The following is a 22482-nucleotide window of genomic DNA, read 5'->3' as shown; positions in this document are numbered from 1 at the left end:
CACTAGCGATAGTTTGCTCAGCACTATTCTACATATGTAAAATGTTACTATCTATCGATACGTTTAATTCGATAATCGATAATTATCGACAATTTGCAAACGAAAACAAAAATGACTCACATCTCAACTACGAATTCGGATCGTTAAACAATATACAAAAATACAAGTTTGTGTACAATTAATTAAAGAGAATCACCCCCACGACATTCACAACAATGGGCTTGTTCGGCAAAACTCCCAGCAAAGATCCGAAAGAACAGGTAATGTAACGGTAACATCGCAGATGTTTTTGCCAGCGCCACAAAATATAAATTATTGTTGTGCTGTTTGTTCTAAATGATGTCACCTCATTTCAACCCGAAAATTAATACGCTTTTGTTTCTCTCTTTCTCTCGTCGTCAACGTTGTCATCATGGTTGTGTAGGTGCAAGAGTGGACGCACAAGATTCGAAAGGAGGGTAACCAGCTTGATAGACAAATACGCAGCATACAACGGGAGGAGGAGAAAGTTAAGAGATCGCTTAAACAGGCGGCTCAGAAAAGTGATCGCGACACCTGCGTCATTCTAGCCAAGGAGATAGTTAATGCCCGCAAGGCCGTCAATCGCATTTACACGACTAAGGCGCACCTCAATTCCGTACAGATGCAAATGAAGAATCAGTTGTGTAAGTGAGAACCCAAGGTAGACTTAATTCCTATTGTCACACAATATTTATCTTTTTAGCTACCTTGCGTGTGGCTGGATCACTGCAAAAGTCCACAGAGGTAATGCAGGCCATGCAGAATCTTGTTAGATATCCAGAATTGGCGGGCATAATGCGGGATATGTCCAAGGAAATGATGAAGGCGGGTATAATCGAAGAGATGTTGGACGAGACAATGGATTCGATTGAGGAGACCGAGGAATTGGAAGAGGAGGCTGCCAAGGAGGTGGACAAAGTGTTATGGGAAATTACGGACGGCAAGTTGGGAGAGGCTCCATTGCCACCAGAGGCTACACCAGCAACTGCATCCACATTGACACCGGCGCGCGTTCCAGTTGCCGAGGCTGTGGCTGACGACGATGATGAGGATGAAGGAGAGGATCTCAAGGAGATGCAAAGTCGACTGGCCTCATTGCGCTCATAAGTATCATGGGATCAAATGGGTGACCCAGTTGTGAAAAGTAAATTTAGGCATGTGATTGTATTCGTAGCACCTAGACCACCCACACCTTTTTCATCAGTTGAAAATTCCCAAAATTCTAAAGCCACCCACACACTCTGCCCTCGATAATTACAAAAAAAAACCAAAATGATCGTCAAAAATCGAATTGGTTCACTTTTCCGCTATTTTTTTTTTGTTTTTCTAGTGTATAAAGTGTTCCAGTTCAAATTGTTTTGAGCTGTGCAGTTGTCTTAACATTAATTTTACAAAAAGTTACATTTTATTTATTGTATAGTTTACTTTGTATATTAAAGTTCGATTTGAGTTACAAAAAAAAGGCATACAAAATAGATCTGGGATCTAAGGTCTGACATTGCGTTCAATGAAATCAAGATAGGCAGCAACTCTTGTATAAACTCCAGGGAAATCCTTAAGGCCACATTGAGTTGGCCCATAGGAAACGATTCCCGTTAAATAATAGTTGGCATAACCGTCATAGTTCTCTTCCAGCACCAAGGGGCCGCCGGAATCACCGCGACAGGAATCAATACCCTCCACACCGCCGGCACAGATTTGAGAGCTTGTCACTATGCGACGCTGACTATTATAGACACGATTACATTCGTTCAATGTCACCGCCTCGATTTCAGCTTTCAATTTAAACTGGGCTGTGGCATTCGTCTCGGTACGACCCCAACCGGCCACCACCATTTTGCGTCCCAAGAAGATTTCATCACGTTGCTTTGCTTGGGTGGGCAGGCACACGGGTGATATGAAATCTGTATAGGTCACAGGATCTCTCAGACGCAGCAAGGCAATATCATTCAATTGATCTCGTGAACTTGCTGAATACTCTGGATGGACTATTTTCTCAATGACTGGATTATCCACATACGGATCATTACAATCATCTCGGCCATTCTTCTCTTTAGTGCAATCGGGATTTGTGCTTGTGTCCCATTCACCAAGACGAACTCCAGTTAGTCGCCAATCCCTGGGGATGGCATTCACACAATGGGCAGCAGTGATTACATAACGATTATTGATCAAGGAACCACCACAATTGTGACCAATTACATTGCCAGCTGATATAAGGGAAACACTCGATTACAATATATGTGTATATATGTGTGTTTGAGGAAAATCCCAATGGAATTTACTTACGCTTTGTGTATTCGATCAAAACCAGCCAGGGGAATTCTCTTTTGCGTGTTGTGACGCCACCAACAATACGATCTCCAAAGTTATCGCCACAATTTGGGGCCTGTGGCAATAGTTTGGAATTAAATGGTTTTGGTCTGGGTGTGGTGGGTGAGGGTGCAGGTGGTTGACCCTGATTGCCCCACACAGGCCCAGACTGAGGCAGCCTCCGACTATTGGCACAGCAAATCTGTAGAATTATTTTGAGTTAGGATCTAAAAGGAATATTTATTATATGTACATACCAGAACTTGACCATTTCTATAGCCACATTGACTATTTTGAAGTAGGGCGCGATTGCTGTTCGAGATTGGCTGCATTTGTACTAGTTCAAAGAGATAATCACATTCCCTTAGATAAATGCATGAACCACTCTGCTCCCCGGGTGTGGTACAATAACCAAAGATTTCTGCATTTGGAATTAGATAAAAGCAAAGATTAGATTTAGACCACAATCAGAGCAGAGTACAGCGACCTTTGTTGCTGCATCCCATTCCACTCCTCTTCACTTCTCCATTAAACAAACAAAACACATACATAGATAGCAAAGCGTTTGGGTCAAGTTCAGTGCTGATAACCCAATTGTTTTGCCTCCCTACCTACCTTGGGCATTATACAGCCATATGTTTTGCACCACTATCAAAATAAAACCAAATTGAAGCTTTAGCTCCATTGTATATACATATATATATATATATATGTGGATGTGTATATACAATATAATTTATTTGTTTGAATTAATTAAGCGCTTGGTCGTGCGCCTGCGTTCGCAAGTCAGAATACAACTGATTGGGAGAGTCGAATATACAACTTGAAAAAAAATAATCGATCGAACTGGACGTTGTCTGGGCTTATCAGCCTCACTGAACCTAACCAGAAGCTGCTCTTTCAAGCTCGTATGCTGTAGAAGAGAGTGAGAGAGAGAGAGAGAGAGAGACTTGATTGCAGGCTAAATAACTAGAAGTTCTTCTTGCCGGTTTTCTTCATCCACATCTACATCTACATGTACATCATTGGCATCGTCAGCATCATCAACGCAATTTCCGCTTGAATGGACCGATGATTTCATTTCTCTTCTACACTTGAGGCTGACAGGTCTTGGCCCGTTTTAATAGCCATCCACTTGAACAGTGCCTGCTGCTGTTGCTGCTGCTGCAACAGACAAGTCGATTGAGTTCAATTTTTTTTCTCTACCCCCCCACCATGTTCGCTCTTTTCGTATATACAAACATACATATAGTCATATATCCGACTCCAATACCCAATAACATATAAATATTTCGGCCCCTAAAAATCATAACGTAAACAATTGTCCCCCTCAAAACCAAAGCGTATGAACGCTAATCCATAAAAATTAACATAAACAATCGAACACTTGAAGTAATAATTGTCCCCCTCAAAACCAAAGCGTATGAACGCTAATCCATAAAAACTAACATAAACAATTGAACACTTGAAATAATAATTGTCCCCCTAACAACCAAAGGCGTGAGAACGCTAACTCAGCACTTAAAATCGGACCAATCAAATCGTCGAAATATCAACCACGCCACCAAAGGGCTCCCAAATTTAGCTATAAATATAACCATAAGACATTTTTGTAGTTAGTTCTAAGTTTTCTTTCAAATAATAAAGTACGTTACTTAACTCACGAAAAATATCTTTTTTTTCCTTATCGAGAAAATCGAATATTTAATTGGCGCAGTCGGTAGGATTGGAAAAAAAAAGTTATTCTATCCGTGTTACATATAGAATCGTTATCCGTGTGTTACATAGAACTGGTGAATAACTATTGTAGTGAACTGTTATTCTATCCGTGCGACGTGTAGAACTGTTATCTGTGCGTTACATAGAATTAGTGAATAATCACTACAAAATAAATTTCCGATCCGACATCAAGAATTTACGGGTAGTGCTCAACAGTGAAAAATATTTTCTGCCAACTGTGCGCGGAAGTATCAACTGTGCGTTGCAACCAAAGAGAAAAATATTTACGCCAACTGTGCGCGAAAATATTAACTGTGTGTTACAACTATTAAATCCAATTGAGGAACAAAAACCGCCAACTTGTGTGCGAACAAAAAACCAAAATCCAAAATAAAACATAACCAAAACCCAGAAAATTAACAAAACAAAACACCACAAAAAACCCAGAAGATCAACAAAACAACACATCACTAAAACCCAGAAAAAAAAAAAACAAAACAACACATCACTAAAACCCAAAAAAAAAAAAAAAACCAAAACAAACCATCACTAAAACACAAAAAAAAAAAAACAAAACAAACCATCACTAAAATCCAGAAAAATCAAAAAATTTAAAAGATATAAAATGGCTGTAGAACTCACAGAAGCCCACCTCAACCAAGCACTGTCTTCATTAAGACAGGTGGCAAATTACGATGGAGCTCCAGAAAATCTGACGTCGTTTATAAGGAGGATCGATTTTATTATGCACCTATATCCAACCAACGATATAAGGCAGCACAACATACTGTTCAGTGCTATTGAGATGCAGCTTACCGGAGAAGCACAACGACTCTCACAAATTGGACAATCTAACACCTGGCCGGAGCTAAGGACACTCCTTATCAACGAACTAAAAACGCAGACCCCCTGTGAGGAACTTTTGCGACGCCTCTACAACACCAGCTACGCAGGAAATCTTCGTAAGTTCGTCACCGAATTAGAAGATAAGTCTTACATTATAACAAACAAATTAAGTCTAGAAAACGACGCGAATAACACCGCGCTCTATACAAACGCGTTAAATAACACCATCAAAGACGTAATAAATAAAAAATTACCCGATAGACTATTCATGACATTAGCTAGATACGATATAACCACAGTCAGTAAATTGAAGCAAGTAGCTCAAAGAGAAGGGTTATACGAAAATAGTATAACAGAAATAAGAAAGTCAAATCAAAGCCAAAATCAGAATCAAAAAGGTGGAAAAACTTTTGTACCCAATAGTACAATTCCGTCTCAAACAAAGCAATCAGATACAATACCAAACCAAAAACTATTCCAAGAATTTCAACAGAAATTAAATATTGACAGGGCTCAAAATCCAATGAATAATCAACAGCAAAACAACTATTCAAAGAATAATGTAGCAAACCAGCCTACAAAAAGGCAAAGAGAAAGTAATAGTGGAATTAGCAAAATGGATACATCCGAAAATTTTCATCAGAATGCCTCGGATCAATCGGAAGAAGAGATAGAGACAAGTCCTTCATCAGAATAATGATGAACAATAAACCTTTGAGATGTGTAGTCGATTCAGGCTCTTCAATCAATATAATGTCCGAAAACTTTTTTAATTTCAAAACCTATTTAGGAGATTCCAAAATTCACATGATTGAAGGAGCAGTAGAACTAAAAGAAATTATTTTCCTTGCACCCAGCAAACTTTGTCCGACAGAACAAAAATTTTATATCCATAAATTTTCAAATAAATACGACATGTTGATAGGCAGAACTTTCCTAAAAGCCTGCAAAGCACAAATAAATTATGAAGAAGAATACGCAAAATTAGGAAACTATACATTTTACTTTAGAGATGTTGAAGAAATAGAAGAAGAACAAAACATAGAAGTTTTGGACCCACCCACAGAAAGGGACCCGGAAACAAATTTTGCGATTGAAAACGAAATAATAGAAAGTAATGAGTATAGACTCGACCATTTAAACAACGAAGAAACTCAAAAATTAAAAAAGGTCTTGTACGAATTCAGTGACATTCAGTATCGCGAAGGTGAAAATTTGACTTTCACGAGTACAATAAAGCACTCTATTCATACAAAACATGAGGACCCAATCTATAAACGACCATACAAATATCCCCAAACATTTGATATGGAAGTCAACAAACAAATAAATGAAATGATTGAACAGGGTATCATTCGTAAATCGAATTCCCCCTACTGTTCACCCATTTGGATCGTCCCAAAAAAGGGAGATGCTTCCAAGAAACAAAAATTCAGATTAGTCATTGACTATCGAAATCTAAATGAAGTCACAATAGACGACAAATTTCCAATTCCAGTCATGGACGAAATTCTCGACAAACTAGGAAAATGCCAATACTTTACCACCATTGATTTAGCTAAGGGATTTCATCAAATTCAAATGGATCCTGAATCTATTGCAAAAACAGCTTTCTCAACTAAACATGGCCATTACGAATACACACGTATGCCATTTGGTCTTAAAAATGCCCCGGCAACATTCCAAAGATGCATGAATAATCTTTTGGAAGACCTTATTTATAAGGATTGCCTTGTTTATCTGGATGACATCATTGTGTACTCCACTTCATTGGAGGAACACATACTATCACTCAGAAAGGTATTTAACAAACTAAGGGAAGCTAATCTTAAACTCCAACTTGACAAATGCGAATTTATGAAAAAGGAAACTGCATTCCTTGGTCATATAATAACAACAGAAGGTATAAAACCTAACCCAGATAAAGTCAAAGCAATTCAAAATTTTCCGATACCCAAAACTCCAAAAGAAATTAAATCATTCTTAGGATTATGCGGATTCTTCAGGAAATTTATACCCAACTTTGCACATATTGCAAAACCTTTAACTCTAGGATTAAAGAAAGGAGCTAAAATAAATATAAACGACCCAAATTATATTTCATCCTTTGAAAAATTAAAATATCTCCTTATGAATGATCCTATACTTGCATATCCCGATTTCAAAAAACCATTTTTCCTAACCACAGATGCCAGCAACATAGCTTTAGGTGCGTTCCTTTCACAGGACCATAGACCTATTTCTTATGGTAGTAGAACACTTAACGAACACGAACTAAATTATTCAGCCATAGAAAAGGAATTACTATCTATTGTATGGGCAACTAAATATTTTAGGCCATACCTTTTCGGTAGAAAGTTCGAGATTCTAAGCGACCATAAGCCTTTAGTATGGCTCAACAATATAAAAGAACCAAATATGAAACTTCAAAGATGGAAAGTAAGACTAAATGAGTTTGATTACAAAATTAAATATTTACCTGGCAAAGAAAATCATGTAGCAGATGCCCTTTCCAGAGTTAAAATAGATGAAAACTTTTTAGGATCAACAGAAAGCACAGCAGCTACAATACATAGTGCTCACGAGGATAATGAAAACTACATTCCAATAGTAGAAAGACCCATTAATTATTACAACAGACAAATAGAATTCATTAGAGGTTCAGAAGACAAAGCAGAAACAACAACTTACTTTTACAAAACAAACATAAAAATAACATACAAAGAAATGACCAATGCTTACGCAAGGGATATAATCATAAGATATCTTTGCAGTAAGAACACTGTACTATATTTTCATAATGAACAAGATTTTCCCATATTCCAACAAGCTTTTATCGAAATAATACAACCAAACGCAAATACAAAAACCTCGAAATCTAGCATTAAGTTAGAGGACCTTCAAACGTTTGCACAATTTAAAGAAATAATCCTAAAACAACATAAAGAACTATTACATCCAGGAATTGAAAAAACGATTAATTTGTTTAAAGAAAAATATTATTTTCCCGATTTTCAAAACCTAATTCAAAACATTATTAATGAATGCTCAGTATGCAATATCGCAAAGACAGAAAATAGAAATACAAAACTAACTTTTGAAATAACACCAGAACTTTTTAATATCAGAGAAAAATACGTCATGGACTTTTACATGATCGACAATTTACAATTCCTCTCATGCATTGACATTTACTCGAAATTTGCAACACTTGTAGAAGTAAAGTCTAGAGATTGGTTAGAAGCCAAGAGAGCAATTATGAAAGTATTTACTGAAATGGGCAAACCGATAGAAATAAAATCAGACAAAGATTCAGCATTTCTGTGTATAGCACTAAAAAATTGGCTACAAGAAGAAAATGTAAAGTTAGAAATCACATCAAGTAAAAACGGCATCTCAGATGTAGAAAGATTCCATAAAACAGTAAATGAAAAACTCAGAATTATAAATAGTGAAAATGACATCGAAGATAAATTACTTAAATTTGAAAAAATTCTCTACGTATACAACCATAAGACGAGACATAAAACAACTAACCGAACACCAGCGGACATTTTTATCTATGCAGGATCCCCCGACTATAATACCCAAACAAGAAAAATACATCAAATAAACAATTTAAACGAAGATAGACACGACTTCGAAATCGACACTAGATTTAAACAAGCACCACTAGTAAAGTCAAAAACGACAAATCCATTCAAAAAGACAGGAGAAATAAATCAGTTAGACGAGAAACATTTTGAAGAAAGAAATAGAGGACAAAAAGTTACACACTACAAATCAAAATTCAAGAAGAAAAAGAAAGTTAATAAAAGCAAATACGACAATTAATTAATTACAGGTCAACAACTCAAGATGACTTTTTTATACATCATGCTATTCTTAACATTAAAATCAACATGCAGTCAATCCATTGACATAAACCCAGTAAAAGCACCAAACGGTTACTTAATATTTAAAACAGGAACCATGGATTTACCGACAAACTTTGAATATCATTATTTAAAAGTGAATTTAACTCTAATAGACATTACATATAATAATTTAATGCAACAAGCACAAGAATTTAAAAACCTAATCCATATTCAATACTTAACAGAAAAACTAAGTAGGGAAATTAATGGAATACACATTGTAAAACGTAACAAACGAGGACTAATTAACGGAATTGGTTCAATATACAAATATCTTTTTGGTACTCTTGATCAGGAAGATAAAGATGAATTAGAAGAAAAAATAAATAATCTTGAAAGCAATAGCGTACAAGCAAACGAACTAAATTACGTAATAGACACTGTTAATAAAGGTTTAGAAGTAATAAACAGCCTCAGGGAAGAAAAAGAAAAAGAAGTAAGATTAGAAGTTCTAATCTTTAATTTTGAGCATTTCACAGAATACATTGAAGACATAGAAATGGGCATGCAGCTCACTAGATTAGGAATTTTTAACCCAAAACTTTTAAAACATAATCACTTAAGTCATGTTAATTCGGAAAAACTATTGAATACAAAAACTTCCACCTGGCTTAAACCAAGTTCAAACGAGATATTTATCATTTCAAACATTCCTCAAGAAGTAATAAAAACCCCTATCTTTGAGATACTTCCTTATCCAGACGAGAATAAAAATATTTTGACAGAAAATTCATACGATAAATACTATTTTAATAACAACACTTTGTTCAATAAAAACACAAAACAAATAGAAACTAACGAATGTATAATAGGCATTTTAAATCAAATCCCAACCACTTGTAAATACACTAAGACATATAAGAATTTTCAAACTAATTACATTGAACCAAACATAATTGTAACATGGAATCTACCAAAAACTAAACTTAATCAAAATTGCGTAAACAACGAATTAATAATAGAAGGCAATAACATAATAAAAATTTACGATTGTGCCTTACAACTAAACGAAATATCAATAATAAACTCATTACTTGACTATAGCCAAAGCATTTATGTAACAAACAATATCACCAGGCTAGAACCTATTTCCTTTATCCAAACAAAAGAGATAATTAATGAACATACGAAATATTATACTGCATTTCAAACTATTACATTAACCACTTTTATACTTACTATAATAAGTTTGATTACATACTTAATCTATAAGTTTAAGGCAATGCCACAAAAATTAATTATTAAGCATTTCCGATCAAATAACAATCGTGGTCCCACAGACATAACCGAAACCCCAATTGTTGAAAAAATCGAGTCCCAAATTATAAACAAAATTGATACTCCAATATTTACAGCTGAGAAAAACCCCTCGCTATATCCCAATGTATCCGCCTGAGGACAGGCTATTTTCTTTAGGATGGGGGAGTCATATATCCGACTCCAATACCCAATAACATATAAATATTTCGGCCCCTAAAAATCATAACGTAAACAATTGTCCCCCTCAAAACCAAAGCGTATGAACGCTAATCCATAAAAATTAACATAAACAATCGAACACTTGAAGTAATAATTGTCCCCCTCAAAACCAAAGCGTATGAACGCTAATCCATAAAAACTAACATAAACAATTGAACACTTGAAATAATAATTGTCCCCCTAACAACCAAAGGCGTGAGAACGCTAACTCAGCACTTAAAATCGGACCAATCAAATCGTCGAAATATCAACCACGCCACCAAAGGGCTCCCAAATTTAGCTATAAATATAACCATAAGACATTTTTGTAGTTAGTTCTAAGTTTTCTTTCAAATAATAAAGTACGTTACTTAACTCACGAAAAATATCTTTTTTTTCCTTATCGAGAAAATCGAATATTTAATTATATGTACCTACTTATTTTCAATTTATTTGATGTACTTGCAGATGCTGTACATACATACATACACACATATATACGTATGCTGTACTTATGTATGTATGTTAATTAAATACATATATATCAGTCTATTTATTATGCACATGTACAAGTGGTTGAATTTATTTAGGATGGCCTGCTGAATGATGACCAGGTTAGAAGTGGGAGTCAGTGCTTGAGTAGTGCTTCAGACCCACCCCATAACCCACCCCACCCACCACCACCAACTTCAGTGGGTATAGAACAAACTTTATTTGTATGTATATTAGTCCCCCTTCTCCACCACTACGCAATGTATGTATGTACCGGAAATAAAATGTTTAATTAAAGTCAACAGGAAACTATGTGCAGTTTTTGTAATTTATATTTAATCCTGATTTCTATGATTACCTTAGTCATTCTGATTTCTTTCTTTAAAAAAAAAAATAATAAGCATTTATATTATGACTCTTTGTATTCTTAAATATAAGAGTCTCTGTTATATACTTGTGATATCAGAGAAAACTCGTTTTATTTTATTAATTCTCTTACAATGAGAATCTACAATGAATCTCAACCGAACATCTCTTTGTATCTCAGGCTAAAAAGCTTATCTCATCTTATTATTTCATCTGTTGTCAAACAAAGTTTCTTGCTTCCTTTAATGACCCAAGCTATCTATTTCATTTTATTGCCAATTTTTAAAACATTGCCATTGGAAACTATATTATTTAATAGTTTATATAGCCAGAAAAATTAAAACTACTTTGTTTCCAGCGTGATTTAAATATCACAAAGTGCAAATTTTAAACTAAACATTTTTGGAATTTATTATGTCAAAGGAAATGTAATGCAAAATTATATATGTACATACATTCATCTTCTTTCAGCTTTTTTTCTTATATTCGGCTTTAATTAAATTATTAAGCATTTAAAAATAAATGCATATAAGTTTTAAACATTTTTAAAAATTTTATACTTTGAAATTTGTAAAAATAAAATTGCGAGTAGAAACTTTGTAAAATTATAGGTAAAAACTAAGTTCCCACATAAGAAATAAGTCCGTCTTTATTATAAATAAGCAAATGGTATAGTCTATACTTTTATATATAATTAAAAAATTAAAACTTACATTCGGCACTTATGTAAGTAAAATAGTTTTTAACTGAAAAAAAGTTAAATATTTTAGTATAAATTTTCTTTAAACGTACATATAATATAGTTTTTTCTTCTATATAAACTATATCCTTACAATAATTAATAAAATAAAGTATTAAAGAAATTGTAATCTCCATACTAACGCTATGCGATGACCAGGAAAATAGAGATTTATTTTTTATAAAATTTATATACTTACTAAAAAAAATCTATAAACAATTGCAATATGTATCCAATAATCATAACTTCAAGGAGACTGCCGCGTACCTCGATATACTCATCCTTTAAAACTAAATTAAAGATAACTCACTATTCTATAATACATATACCGAAATTTCAATAGAAATAATGACTCACCTGTTTAAACTTCTCTATGTTACAGCTCTCAGTACGTTAATGAAGTTTTTATTATAATAACTAAGGTATTCGATTTTTAGGGACTTTTAATTTGCTAATTAAAATATTTATTTTATCTTAAATGCTTTTAATTTGAATTTAAACTGGCTTGGATTTTAATTATTTACATAACAATTATTAGGCAACTATGATAAATATTTTAAGGGGTTCTGTTACTCATAGTAAGAATCTATTCAACATTAAATACTACTTTGTATGAATTAATAGTAAAGAGTTACTTATAGTAACATTTATGTGTTTGTATGGGGATATCCCCAATAACGGTTGGCACTCATTCATTTGGGGCTTTCATCTATGGCCATGTAAACATAATTATTTGGGAATTTCCCCGAAACTTGAACATGGAATACCCCAAAATAAATAAAAATTCAACTCAAATGCTACGATTGTAGCTTGACCAGTCCAAGTCAATGAGGATGGAAGGAAAGAGGGGGGGGGGACTCTGTGAGGTGGTGACTTGGGAACGGTTGTAAGCGGGTGTAAATGAATGCGTAAAGTAAGATGAATGATTTCAATTTGTTACAAGTGCTTTTAACTTTAGATTCAGCAGACGAGAGAATAAGAGAATGGATAAGGATAAGGATGCTTCGAGGGATGCTTCTTGCTGTGGGTTAACTGTATCTCTGTGTGTGTGTGTGTATTTGTGTCTGTGTCTGTGAGTGTGTTTCAGTTTATTTAGTGGCAGTTAGTTTGCTGATTTAATGCCTTTGGCCACTTCAGGAAAGAGTGAACGTCGTCAATTTTACCATTTCATTTGACAATGCATTTCATTAGGGTTTACCTTTAGCTTATACTCGTATTGCTCCGGTCAACATATATTACATTAAAGTGGAATCTTATGTGTGTGAAGGCAAAGAATTGCTCCGCATAACACGTATACGCAATGGTATCCTCCACATTTCTCAGTTACGATGTGGGCATTTGTTTTGGGTTAATAAACACGACTCTTTACACTTGGCTGATTGCAAAGTGCTTTTTGGTGATAATCGAGAACGAGTGTGGCAATGCAAAAAGTAAATCCAACTTGGATGTGAAGGATTCTTGGGGTGGTGATGGTGCGTTTGTATAATTAAAAGCATTCATTGCATTATTTATAAGCCAATGGGCTAAAGGGGTGTGTCTTACCTTTATGAGATGTATCTGTGTGAGTGTGTGCTAAGGTCATGCCGATTAAGCTCCCTTTGGACCTTTGATTGTGGTCGATATACAACTTCGAGGCGATGCTCGCTCTCTCTCTCTTTTACTCTAATCTAAGTGACAGGCGAAAATGAACGCATTAAAATGTCAACGATGTCAATTTAGGAATCAATTGTTCCGAAACACACAGCGATGAACTTTTTTAATTAAACGAAATATGCCAGATACGACTAAGTAGTAAGTACTTTTTGTATTGATTTGCCGGGGCGTGCGTGCCCCGTGACAAGTAAGTTTTTGTGCCATCCCGCATCCCATGGAGTTGAGATGTTTGTGGGGGTTGGGGCACCTTTTAACTTTATTGATATGACGACTGCGTCTTTCTTTTGCAATGCCAACAACAACAACAATAACAACAGCAACAACAATGTCAAGAGAAAAATACACAACCATAGCATAAGGATCACACATCCCATCCCATCCCATTTCATCTCATGACGTTTTGCTATCGCCATCACCATTGCCCCGTAAAGTCCTTAAATTCCAAACACTTTGGAATTTTATCTCTAAACAATGCGGACTGGCAAAATGACAGGCAGCATGAAATGTCAAGGAAGAGTTTTACCAAATTCCAATAAAATCATCACAGCAAAGCCATTGTCTGGTTACGCCTCAGTTGTGTATGTGTGTGTGTGTGTGTCTGTTTGGGTGTAACCAGGATTACATCTAGGTGGAATAAAAGAATTTGTTTGCCATCCTCAAAATATGTAATTTTCAATTTTTCATGTCTTTCTGATCTGTCTCTGTGTGCGTGTGTGTGTGTGTGTGTGTTTTGTCATAAAAATAAAATAAAAAGAAGTAACAAAGTGAAATTGGTTTAGGCATTCTATAAACATAATTTTTATGAAAGACAAAATATTGAATATTTGCCATACTTACTTACTTACTTTCTCTCTTGTTTGTGAACATAAATCTAAATAAATAAATAATGCGCTCTTTTTGTTTTGTCTTTCATAATGCTTTTAAAAACTCTTTATTGGAAATTAACTCGTTTTTTCTATATTAAAATACAATCCAACAGTAAATACAATACAACATATTACAATGCAATACAATAATACAATCCGCAATCCATCATCAATTCGTATTCGACTATGAGTAGTTTTGCGATACTTTTTAGCAGTATTCGAATTCGATAGAACAAGTTTTCATACATAATAAGCTACTATCCTCATTATCGTCTGCATCATCATCGTCGTCAAATGCACGAATATATATATATATATATGTATATATATAATTTAGATGTAATATAACTCGCTAGGTTAATAGTAACCATTACTTCTCTTTATTTTATTATGTCTTTGGATCATTTTTTTTTGTAATTATTAAGATTTTGTTTTTTTATTTTTTTGCTATTATTTCTTTGTCTAGAATTTATTACGGAATAGTCTTGGGTTGCATTTGATTTCGACTTTGTATGTATGTATATATATATATATATATCTGATACATCTGATATATGATATATCAGATAAATACACCTACAATATGAAAAACAAAATGCATTTACTATGCATTTTATAAAAGTAAATAACACTTTTGTTTTTGTTTAAATTTTTCCAAGCTATTGTTCAATTTTTTTTTCGTTTTTATTTAATTGTATATATTGTATAACTAGATTTTATTCGGCTTATGATTTCGTTATTTTTATTTTTTTAAATTTAGATTTCGCTCAACTATCATTAGATTGTGATGTATGTATGTATATTTTTGGTTTGGATGTACATATGTATGTATATATATTTTTGAATCGCAAATTTATGATTGATTAAAGTATAGAAACTTTTAATATATATATAATTTTTTTAATATTTTTTTTTGTTTTTTCATTTTTGGTTTGAATTTTGTTTGTATATATATTTGTTTTCATTTTTGTTTTTTGTTTTTATTTTCTTTATTTTAACCTTTTACTTGATCATATCAATATATGTATATATGCAAGTATAGTTCATAAAACTTTTAACAATAATTTCAGTCGGTCATTTTGGTATGTAAATTATATATACTTAGACTATAAGTTTTTACTTTTTTCTTTCGGTTTTTTTCTTTCTTACGTTTTCACTTTTCAATTTGATGTATTTTTTTTTGTTTTAGTTTCTTCTTTCTTAGGGTTTTATTTCTCATATATTTCATTTTTAGTGTAAAATCATTTAATATTTAAAATTAAGACACGAAATCGTTTTTTAGGTGTAGAGATACATATATGATTGTTTTACTTTTTGGAATGATTGAAGTGAATAATGCTTAAATATATAAGTGTGTATATATATTATACATATACTTTTCAAAATCATTAAACTAATATACAGCTTGAAGGGGGATTGTGAGGAGGGTGAAATTATGCAAATGCAAAATGGTTTTATTTTTGTTTTTTGTTTTTTTTTTTTTTTTGGGTACTGACATACACAATTTGGCGGATGTTCTGAAACCTCACTATCATCTATAAATATTAAAAAGTTAATAGTCAATTAAAGACTCTTACATATCCGCCCGATACGAATCGGACTGGGAAATGGGAAAAATCCATTTATATATATATATATAATATTTCTTGAAAAGGATATGTATACTCGGCTAGCCGTAGGAGAAAAAACAGATTGAATATCCTTTTCTAGGATATTTGAAAGAATTGTTTGAAAGTACAAAAGACTAAAGAACATTTGAGCAGTTTGCTAATAATTCAATATGCAGAAATTTTCTAAACTCAGCAATATGTGTGTGTGTATTAAGGACCTTAAATCTACTATATATTAGACTTCATTTAGAGTCATATTTTTTCATTTGGAATTTCAGGTACTTTTGGAAAATCTTATGAATTATTTTTATTTTGGCAAATAATGAAAACATTTTAAATAATCCTCATTCTACTTGTCCTAAAAACTCCTTTTCCACTACAAATGAATGTATTCGAATGAATCCTATTGCCTGTTTTATGGTTTGGTAGCTGGGTGGGGATAGGTGGTGGGTGGGTGGATGAATGAATGACTTTTTGGTATGCTGGCAAATTGCTATTTATGCTATTCTAATTGCTTTAAACTAATCTCGTTGTCATATTGATCATAAATTTCACACATTTTCTTTTTTTTTGTGATGCATAGATGCTATCATTAAATCGTTGTACATATTAGAGATAAGTAAAGTATATAAAAGTAATCGTAAACCGTATTCATAATTCGTAAGTCGTAAATGTAATTGTAATCGCAAGCGTATTACATGCTTTTATCATGTTTTGTATTTATGTATGTATGTATGTATATATCGGTATGTAACTGTCTTGAGTACAAAAACAAACTAAGTACACATAGTTGCATAATGTGCTCAACTAAATTTGTCTATTATCTTTCATATATTAACTATAAAAGGAAAATATGTATGTACTTATTACTTGTTACATATGTTTGTGTGTGTTTGTGTCTAAGTTTTTTTTATTTTGGGGAAGTTCATGTTCTATAAAGTATATATAATAAGCTAAGTACTCAAGTACAATATATATTTTATGTCCCATTTGAACTAGATTAGAAGACACCTAATAAAAATTGTTATGGATCGTTTGCTTGGGCTGCTAATGTTGCATAATGCAATGTATTTAAGTTTGTTTTTTTTTAAAGGGCACGTTGTAGGATTTTCACTTTATCATATCATATCATATCATATATGTATGTATATATGTATGTATCAATTACAATTTGTTGTGAGGGCAATATTTAATATTTTTTTTTGGTTTTAAACGCATGTAAACCTAGTTCAGACAAAAGTTTTATAGTCACCATAGTCTCGAATTGAACAAGAGAGCTGGCAGATAATGCACATTTTGAAGTTACATGGCACGGCTTCTCGAATCTCGTTCCCCCCGATGCCAGCCATGGAATCGATCCAATCATCCATTTATTCATCTTGTTCCTTATCCATACGGTAAGCACATACATATGTATGTATGTACATACATATATGCAATTATTGATGTACGCTGAAACCGAAACCGAATCATTTTTGTATGGATGGGGATTTCTAAAACTCTCCATCATTTAGATATTTCAAGGTTTTATTCGGTCATCTTGTTTAGAACAAGTTTCTCAATGAGCAATTCTTAAAAGCATCACTGAGACGTTTTTTCAATTTGGCTGAAAATACAAGACAAGAAACAATCAGTTAATATGCACACAACGAACCAAAGAAGAGTTAAAAGAAGAATACAAAAATGAAGAAGAAAATCCTATTAAAAAACTTGCCTACAAAACATGACAAAACTCAAAAAGAAATTAAATTGAAAGATTATAGTTAGAGTTTGGAGTAAAAGTGAAGTTGAGTTAGAGTAGAGAAGTTTGATTAGATGTGTTTTTTTTTCTTTGTCCTTTATCTATACTCAATGACAGGACAAATTCTCCCTAAGGGACTGTTATTTTGCAATTTGCTGTGGTCTCTCTGAAGTAACTCGTTAACTTTTTTCATCCTGTGGCTACGTTTGGTTATGTTGTTGTTGTGGTGTGTGATGAGAGTTATGGACTGAAGTGGATTGAAATAGTTTAGACCATTTACCACCTACCTTTCCTCTTTGGGTAAGTTGATTGGTTTGTTGTAGATTAAAGAAGGTACACACACTGCTTAGAAATAACCTTAATATTCCTTTAAACAGAATATATGTAGTTTATTGTGTATATACTTACAAAATTTACATAAGTTGTCCAAATATGCTGATACACATACACATATACATATATATATGGATAACACTCACCTTTTTAACCTCTTTTTTTTCTTTTGGAAGGCTTAATACTTAGGTTTAGGGGGTGTATGCAAGTAGTTGAGTTAACGTAGCACATTCCATTACACAATTATCATTTTCATTGTAAACACAGTGTATTTAGCAGTAGAAAAAGGAGTAGATTTAGTAGTAGTAGTAGTAGTAGGTATAGAGAGACAGCGTTTAAGTTAGCATCTGGGCCTATATAAAACACACACATATATATCTATGTATATGTCTGGAGAAAGGTAATTTCTTGTGTTGAAGTTTAAGATAAAGAGATGGAAAAAGAGATAGACTTAGGAGGAAAAGACGTAGAAAGAGAGAGATAGAGACAGAGGGAGTTACACATACACACACATATATACATATACATATACGAAAGATAGGTTAGAAAATACATTTAGACTAACAGTCATGCCAAATTAAATTCGCTATATGTATTAGTTAGTTAACAGGCACAGAGACAGACACAGAGAGAGAGATAGAGTTAGAGTTAGAGGGAGATAGAGTCACAGTGTAGCTGAAAGAATGGGATTAGAGGCTGAGCTTTTGAGATTGAATGTGTAAGGGTTTTTGTTTAACAATTAACGGTAATGTTAATGCCAGTTAATTGCTTGCCACCTAAGAATTAAAACCCAATGTATTTGTTGTGTTTTTTCATATATATTTATACATATATATATTGTTTTTTATTATTTTCTTTTTTTTTTTTTTTTGGTTTTGTATTTCTTTTTAATTAAATGTTCAAAGTAACAATATAATTAATCAACTATTAACGCTTTTTCTTTATGGTTTACTTCTTCATCTTTTTCATCATTGTTTTCGTATTTTTTTTTTCTTTTTATTTTTGTTTTTTGTCGTGTATAGAATTGCTTTCACATCTAATAATGACTTGAATGGTTTCATCGTTTTTTTTTTATTCAACATTATTATTTTGTTTTTATTTTTATATATATTTATATATATATATATATATATTGTATATATAATTTGTTCTGTTTTTTTTTTTTTATTTACTTTTGTTTAAATTCATTTCCCTATTAAGTTACACACACATATGTATATGTATATATATACATATACATACATATGTATATGCAGCATATGTATCAATATATATATTTCAAGATAATTCATATTTCATGATCTCCTTTTCTGTATGTGGTGTTCTTTTCGTTTCTGTGATCTCTTTTATCTTTTTTTGTTTCTTTTCTTTTGTAACTTGCTGATATACATATACATACATTATCATAACTACAATATTAACGACAAAAAATATATGTATATATATAATATATATATAAAACGGAAACAAAACAAAAAATCGGCTGAACCAGAAGTTGTAACATTTCTTTAAACATTTATGATTACGTTAAAATCTTTCGTTATGATTGAATAATATGTTTCATTTTTTCTTTTCAAATATTTTTATTCTCATGTTTTTTTATTTTTTTTTATTTAATATAAGTTTTCCTTTTGTTAAACAATTAAAGTGATCTTCAACATCATCGTAATAATAATAATAATAATAAATATATGTTTGTCTTGTCGTGAGAAAAACGCAATAGAGAGAGATTTACTTATATTGGTTTTGAATCTAGTTAAACTTTCGCTATATTGTATAGAAAGCATTGTTTCTTTAGTTGTTTTTTTTTGTTTTCTTTTTTGTTTTGTAGTTACCTTTCAAAAGCTAAAAGTTTCATAGATTTGAATAAGATTCAGTATAGAGAGTAGAATTTAGGAATGTTTGAGTTGTTTTTTTTTCTTCTTTGTAGTACATGTTTCATTTGTTTTTTATTAAGGGGAAATTTAAGGGAAATAAAAGCTAGCTCTATTATGTAGTTTAGTTATATAGATAGAATATAATAGTTGAAGTTCAAGATTGTTGGTTGTCCTTCCATAACGTTCATATATCATCATCACCATCATCATCATCATCATTATCATTATCATAAAAGTCATCATAATTATCGTCTTTCAACATCATTTTCATTCGCTTTTCATATGCGAGCCAAATTAAGGCATTCAATTCGTTCAATCGTTCCAACACTTTGTATGGATCGAAGGAGTATCAAGGAGAGGGCACTAAAGGATTGCTTTGTTAGATTGACAGAGAGAGGCGTGCAAACAAAAAAAAAAAATAGAAAAAGAATCGCCGCCGATAATCGTTTCAAAAAAAAAACAATTTAAACTAATTCACTAACATTTTGAAAAAGTTCAGCGAAGAGTCGAAAAGTGTTTGGGAAAGTTGATTTGATCTGATCTTAAACTGTTGAGAATTATTCGTCTCTCGGGATATATTATTATTACTATATCGATTATCTATCCACACAGTGATTACTGATCTCATAAGATATAGCATTTGTTTTTTAAATATGTGTTTCTTTTTTTTAAACTGTACAAAGAAGGATTTGCATTTGCGTTTTTATTTCTTTTAACATTTACAACACCGTATTGTATTATTTTTGGAATGTGTATCTATGTGTGTGTGTTGATGTGTATTGTATGTGTGTGTTTGTGTGAATGTTAGTTTATAAGCTGTGGTTTAGCCATATACAAATGAATACCACAACGTTTAGAAATTATATAGATGTTTGTTTTTCATGTACGTATATACATAAGTATGTTTTGTTTATATATTTTTTTTTTGTATTCTAGCAATTGTTCTTGTTATTGTTGTTGTAATGTTGTCATGTTTCATTCAAAGAATAGTTTATATATATATATATATATTATACATAGTACATATTGTTTTGTTTTTTGTTGTTGGTAACTCTTTTGTTGTAGATGTAGTTGATGTTGTTCTTGTTCTGGTTGTTGTTGTTGTTGTTAAACTTGTACTGGTTGTTGTTGTTTTCTTGTGCTGTTGTTCTTGTTGATGTTGTAGTTGTTGTTGTTGTTGGTATTGTTGATGATGATATATCTTATAAATCACCGAGAGTTCATGTCTGAGATAGAGATAGAGAAATATATAGAGAGAGATAGAGAGACAGAGAGAGAGAGAGAGCGAGAGACATAGACGACAAACAAAGAGGAGACCAGCAAGTCGTAGTAGTTGTTGTTGATGTTTCGTGTTGTTGTTGTTGTTGTTGTAGTTTATATATATATATATATATTAGTAGTAGTAGTAGTTGTGGCGCAGATTAAAGATTCAAAAAAGTGTTTTCAAATCAAAAGAAGAAAGAGAAAGACACCAGAGAAAGAGAGAGATATAGAGAATGCAGTGTGATTAAAACATTTATTAATATATATATATATATTGATATATATAGAGATATAGGAATAGGTATAGGTATTGTTTTGTTTGTATATATCGAAGTTAGACAGAAATAATTGAAATAAAAAAATAAGGGAAAAGTTTATCTTCGTTGCAAACGAAGTCCAATAATGTCCTTTTCAATTCTGAAATATTACGTATACGTATTAAGTATACGTGCATATATAGAGGCGAGGATAGCAATAGGCAGACAGATAAATATGGTACATCATTATAATTTAATAGACACACGCACACACATATAGACACACACACACACACACACAATACGTGCGATTTATGAGCCGTTCATGTACAAATGGAAATGGAGATCAATTAGTTTTTAAGATTACAATTGAGAAACCTATTAGTTAGTAAATTTGTGTAACTCCTAACACGTTTCAATACAAGCACGGCTCATGCATTGGCATTTTAGAGAATATTGTTGAAAGTTATATACAATTATATATAGGAATATTTATAGACAGAAAGTAGTTGAAAAAACCTTAAGAAATTATATCACTTTTCCTGTTCAAATCAGCGGACAACGAAAGGGTATTAGTAATAGTTTTAGTTGAATTTGGAAAGGGCATTCAATATATTTTTTGTGTTCGTTTATGTATCCGCAATTGGCTTTTTTTTTATTCATGTTTCTGTTTTGCTTTATTTTGCATGCATGTGATCAATATATTTATATATGTATATTATAGATTGAAAGAGTGTATTTCGATTCTGTATTCAATTTTTCATAAATTTTTATTTTATGTGCGCTTATCGGTGAAAAAAATGTATGCTAAATGTATCACAGCAATATGCTCTCGAACTGCCTAGCGTTTCTTATGAACTATTGTCCTTGTCTAAAATGACTATAGCTAAATTTTTAAATATTCTTTGTGTTGTTTGTTTTCGTTTTTGATATCATTTTGTTTAATATTTAATATATATATCTATATAAAAATTGCCCACAGAGTGTAAAACCGTCGCTCATTCAATAACC

The 22482-nt window shown here is 32.3% G+C and overlaps 2 protein-coding genes across 2 annotated transcripts; one reads left to right on the top strand and one right to left on the bottom strand.

Annotated features, from left to right (window-relative positions):
- Positions 1-105: 105 nt before the first annotated feature.
- On the top strand, positions 106-1331 carry LOC6647265 (charged multivesicular body protein 3). The gene is made up of 3 exons (XM_002070549.4): positions 106-260; positions 425-665; positions 725-1331. Exons 1-3 carry the CDS (start codon positions 216-218, stop codon positions 1126-1128), a joined length of 690 nt encoding a protein of 229 aa, XP_002070585.1. The 5' UTR covers positions 106-215; the 3' UTR covers positions 1129-1331.
- A 72-nt stretch (positions 1332-1403) lies between these two features.
- On the bottom strand, positions 1404-3257 carry LOC6647266 (melanization protease 1). The gene is made up of 4 exons (XM_002070550.4): positions 2950-3257; positions 2592-2755; positions 2311-2536; positions 1404-2231 (listed from the first exon to the last, which is right to left on the bottom strand). Exons 1-4 carry the CDS (start codon positions 3017-3019, stop codon positions 1507-1509), a joined length of 1185 nt encoding a protein of 394 aa, XP_002070586.2. The 5' UTR covers positions 3020-3257; the 3' UTR covers positions 1404-1506.
- Between the last annotated feature and the right edge of the window lie 19225 nt (positions 3258-22482).

Source organism: Drosophila willistoni, chromosome 3R, assembly GCF_018902025.1.
Source record: "Drosophila willistoni isolate 14030-0811.24 chromosome 3R, UCI_dwil_1.1, whole genome shotgun sequence".
In the NCBI taxonomy this organism is placed as follows: domain Eukaryota; kingdom Metazoa; phylum Arthropoda; class Insecta; order Diptera; family Drosophilidae; genus Drosophila; species Drosophila willistoni.
Note: the sequence above shows the minus strand (reverse complement) of the source record. Positions and strands in the feature narration are given on the sequence as shown.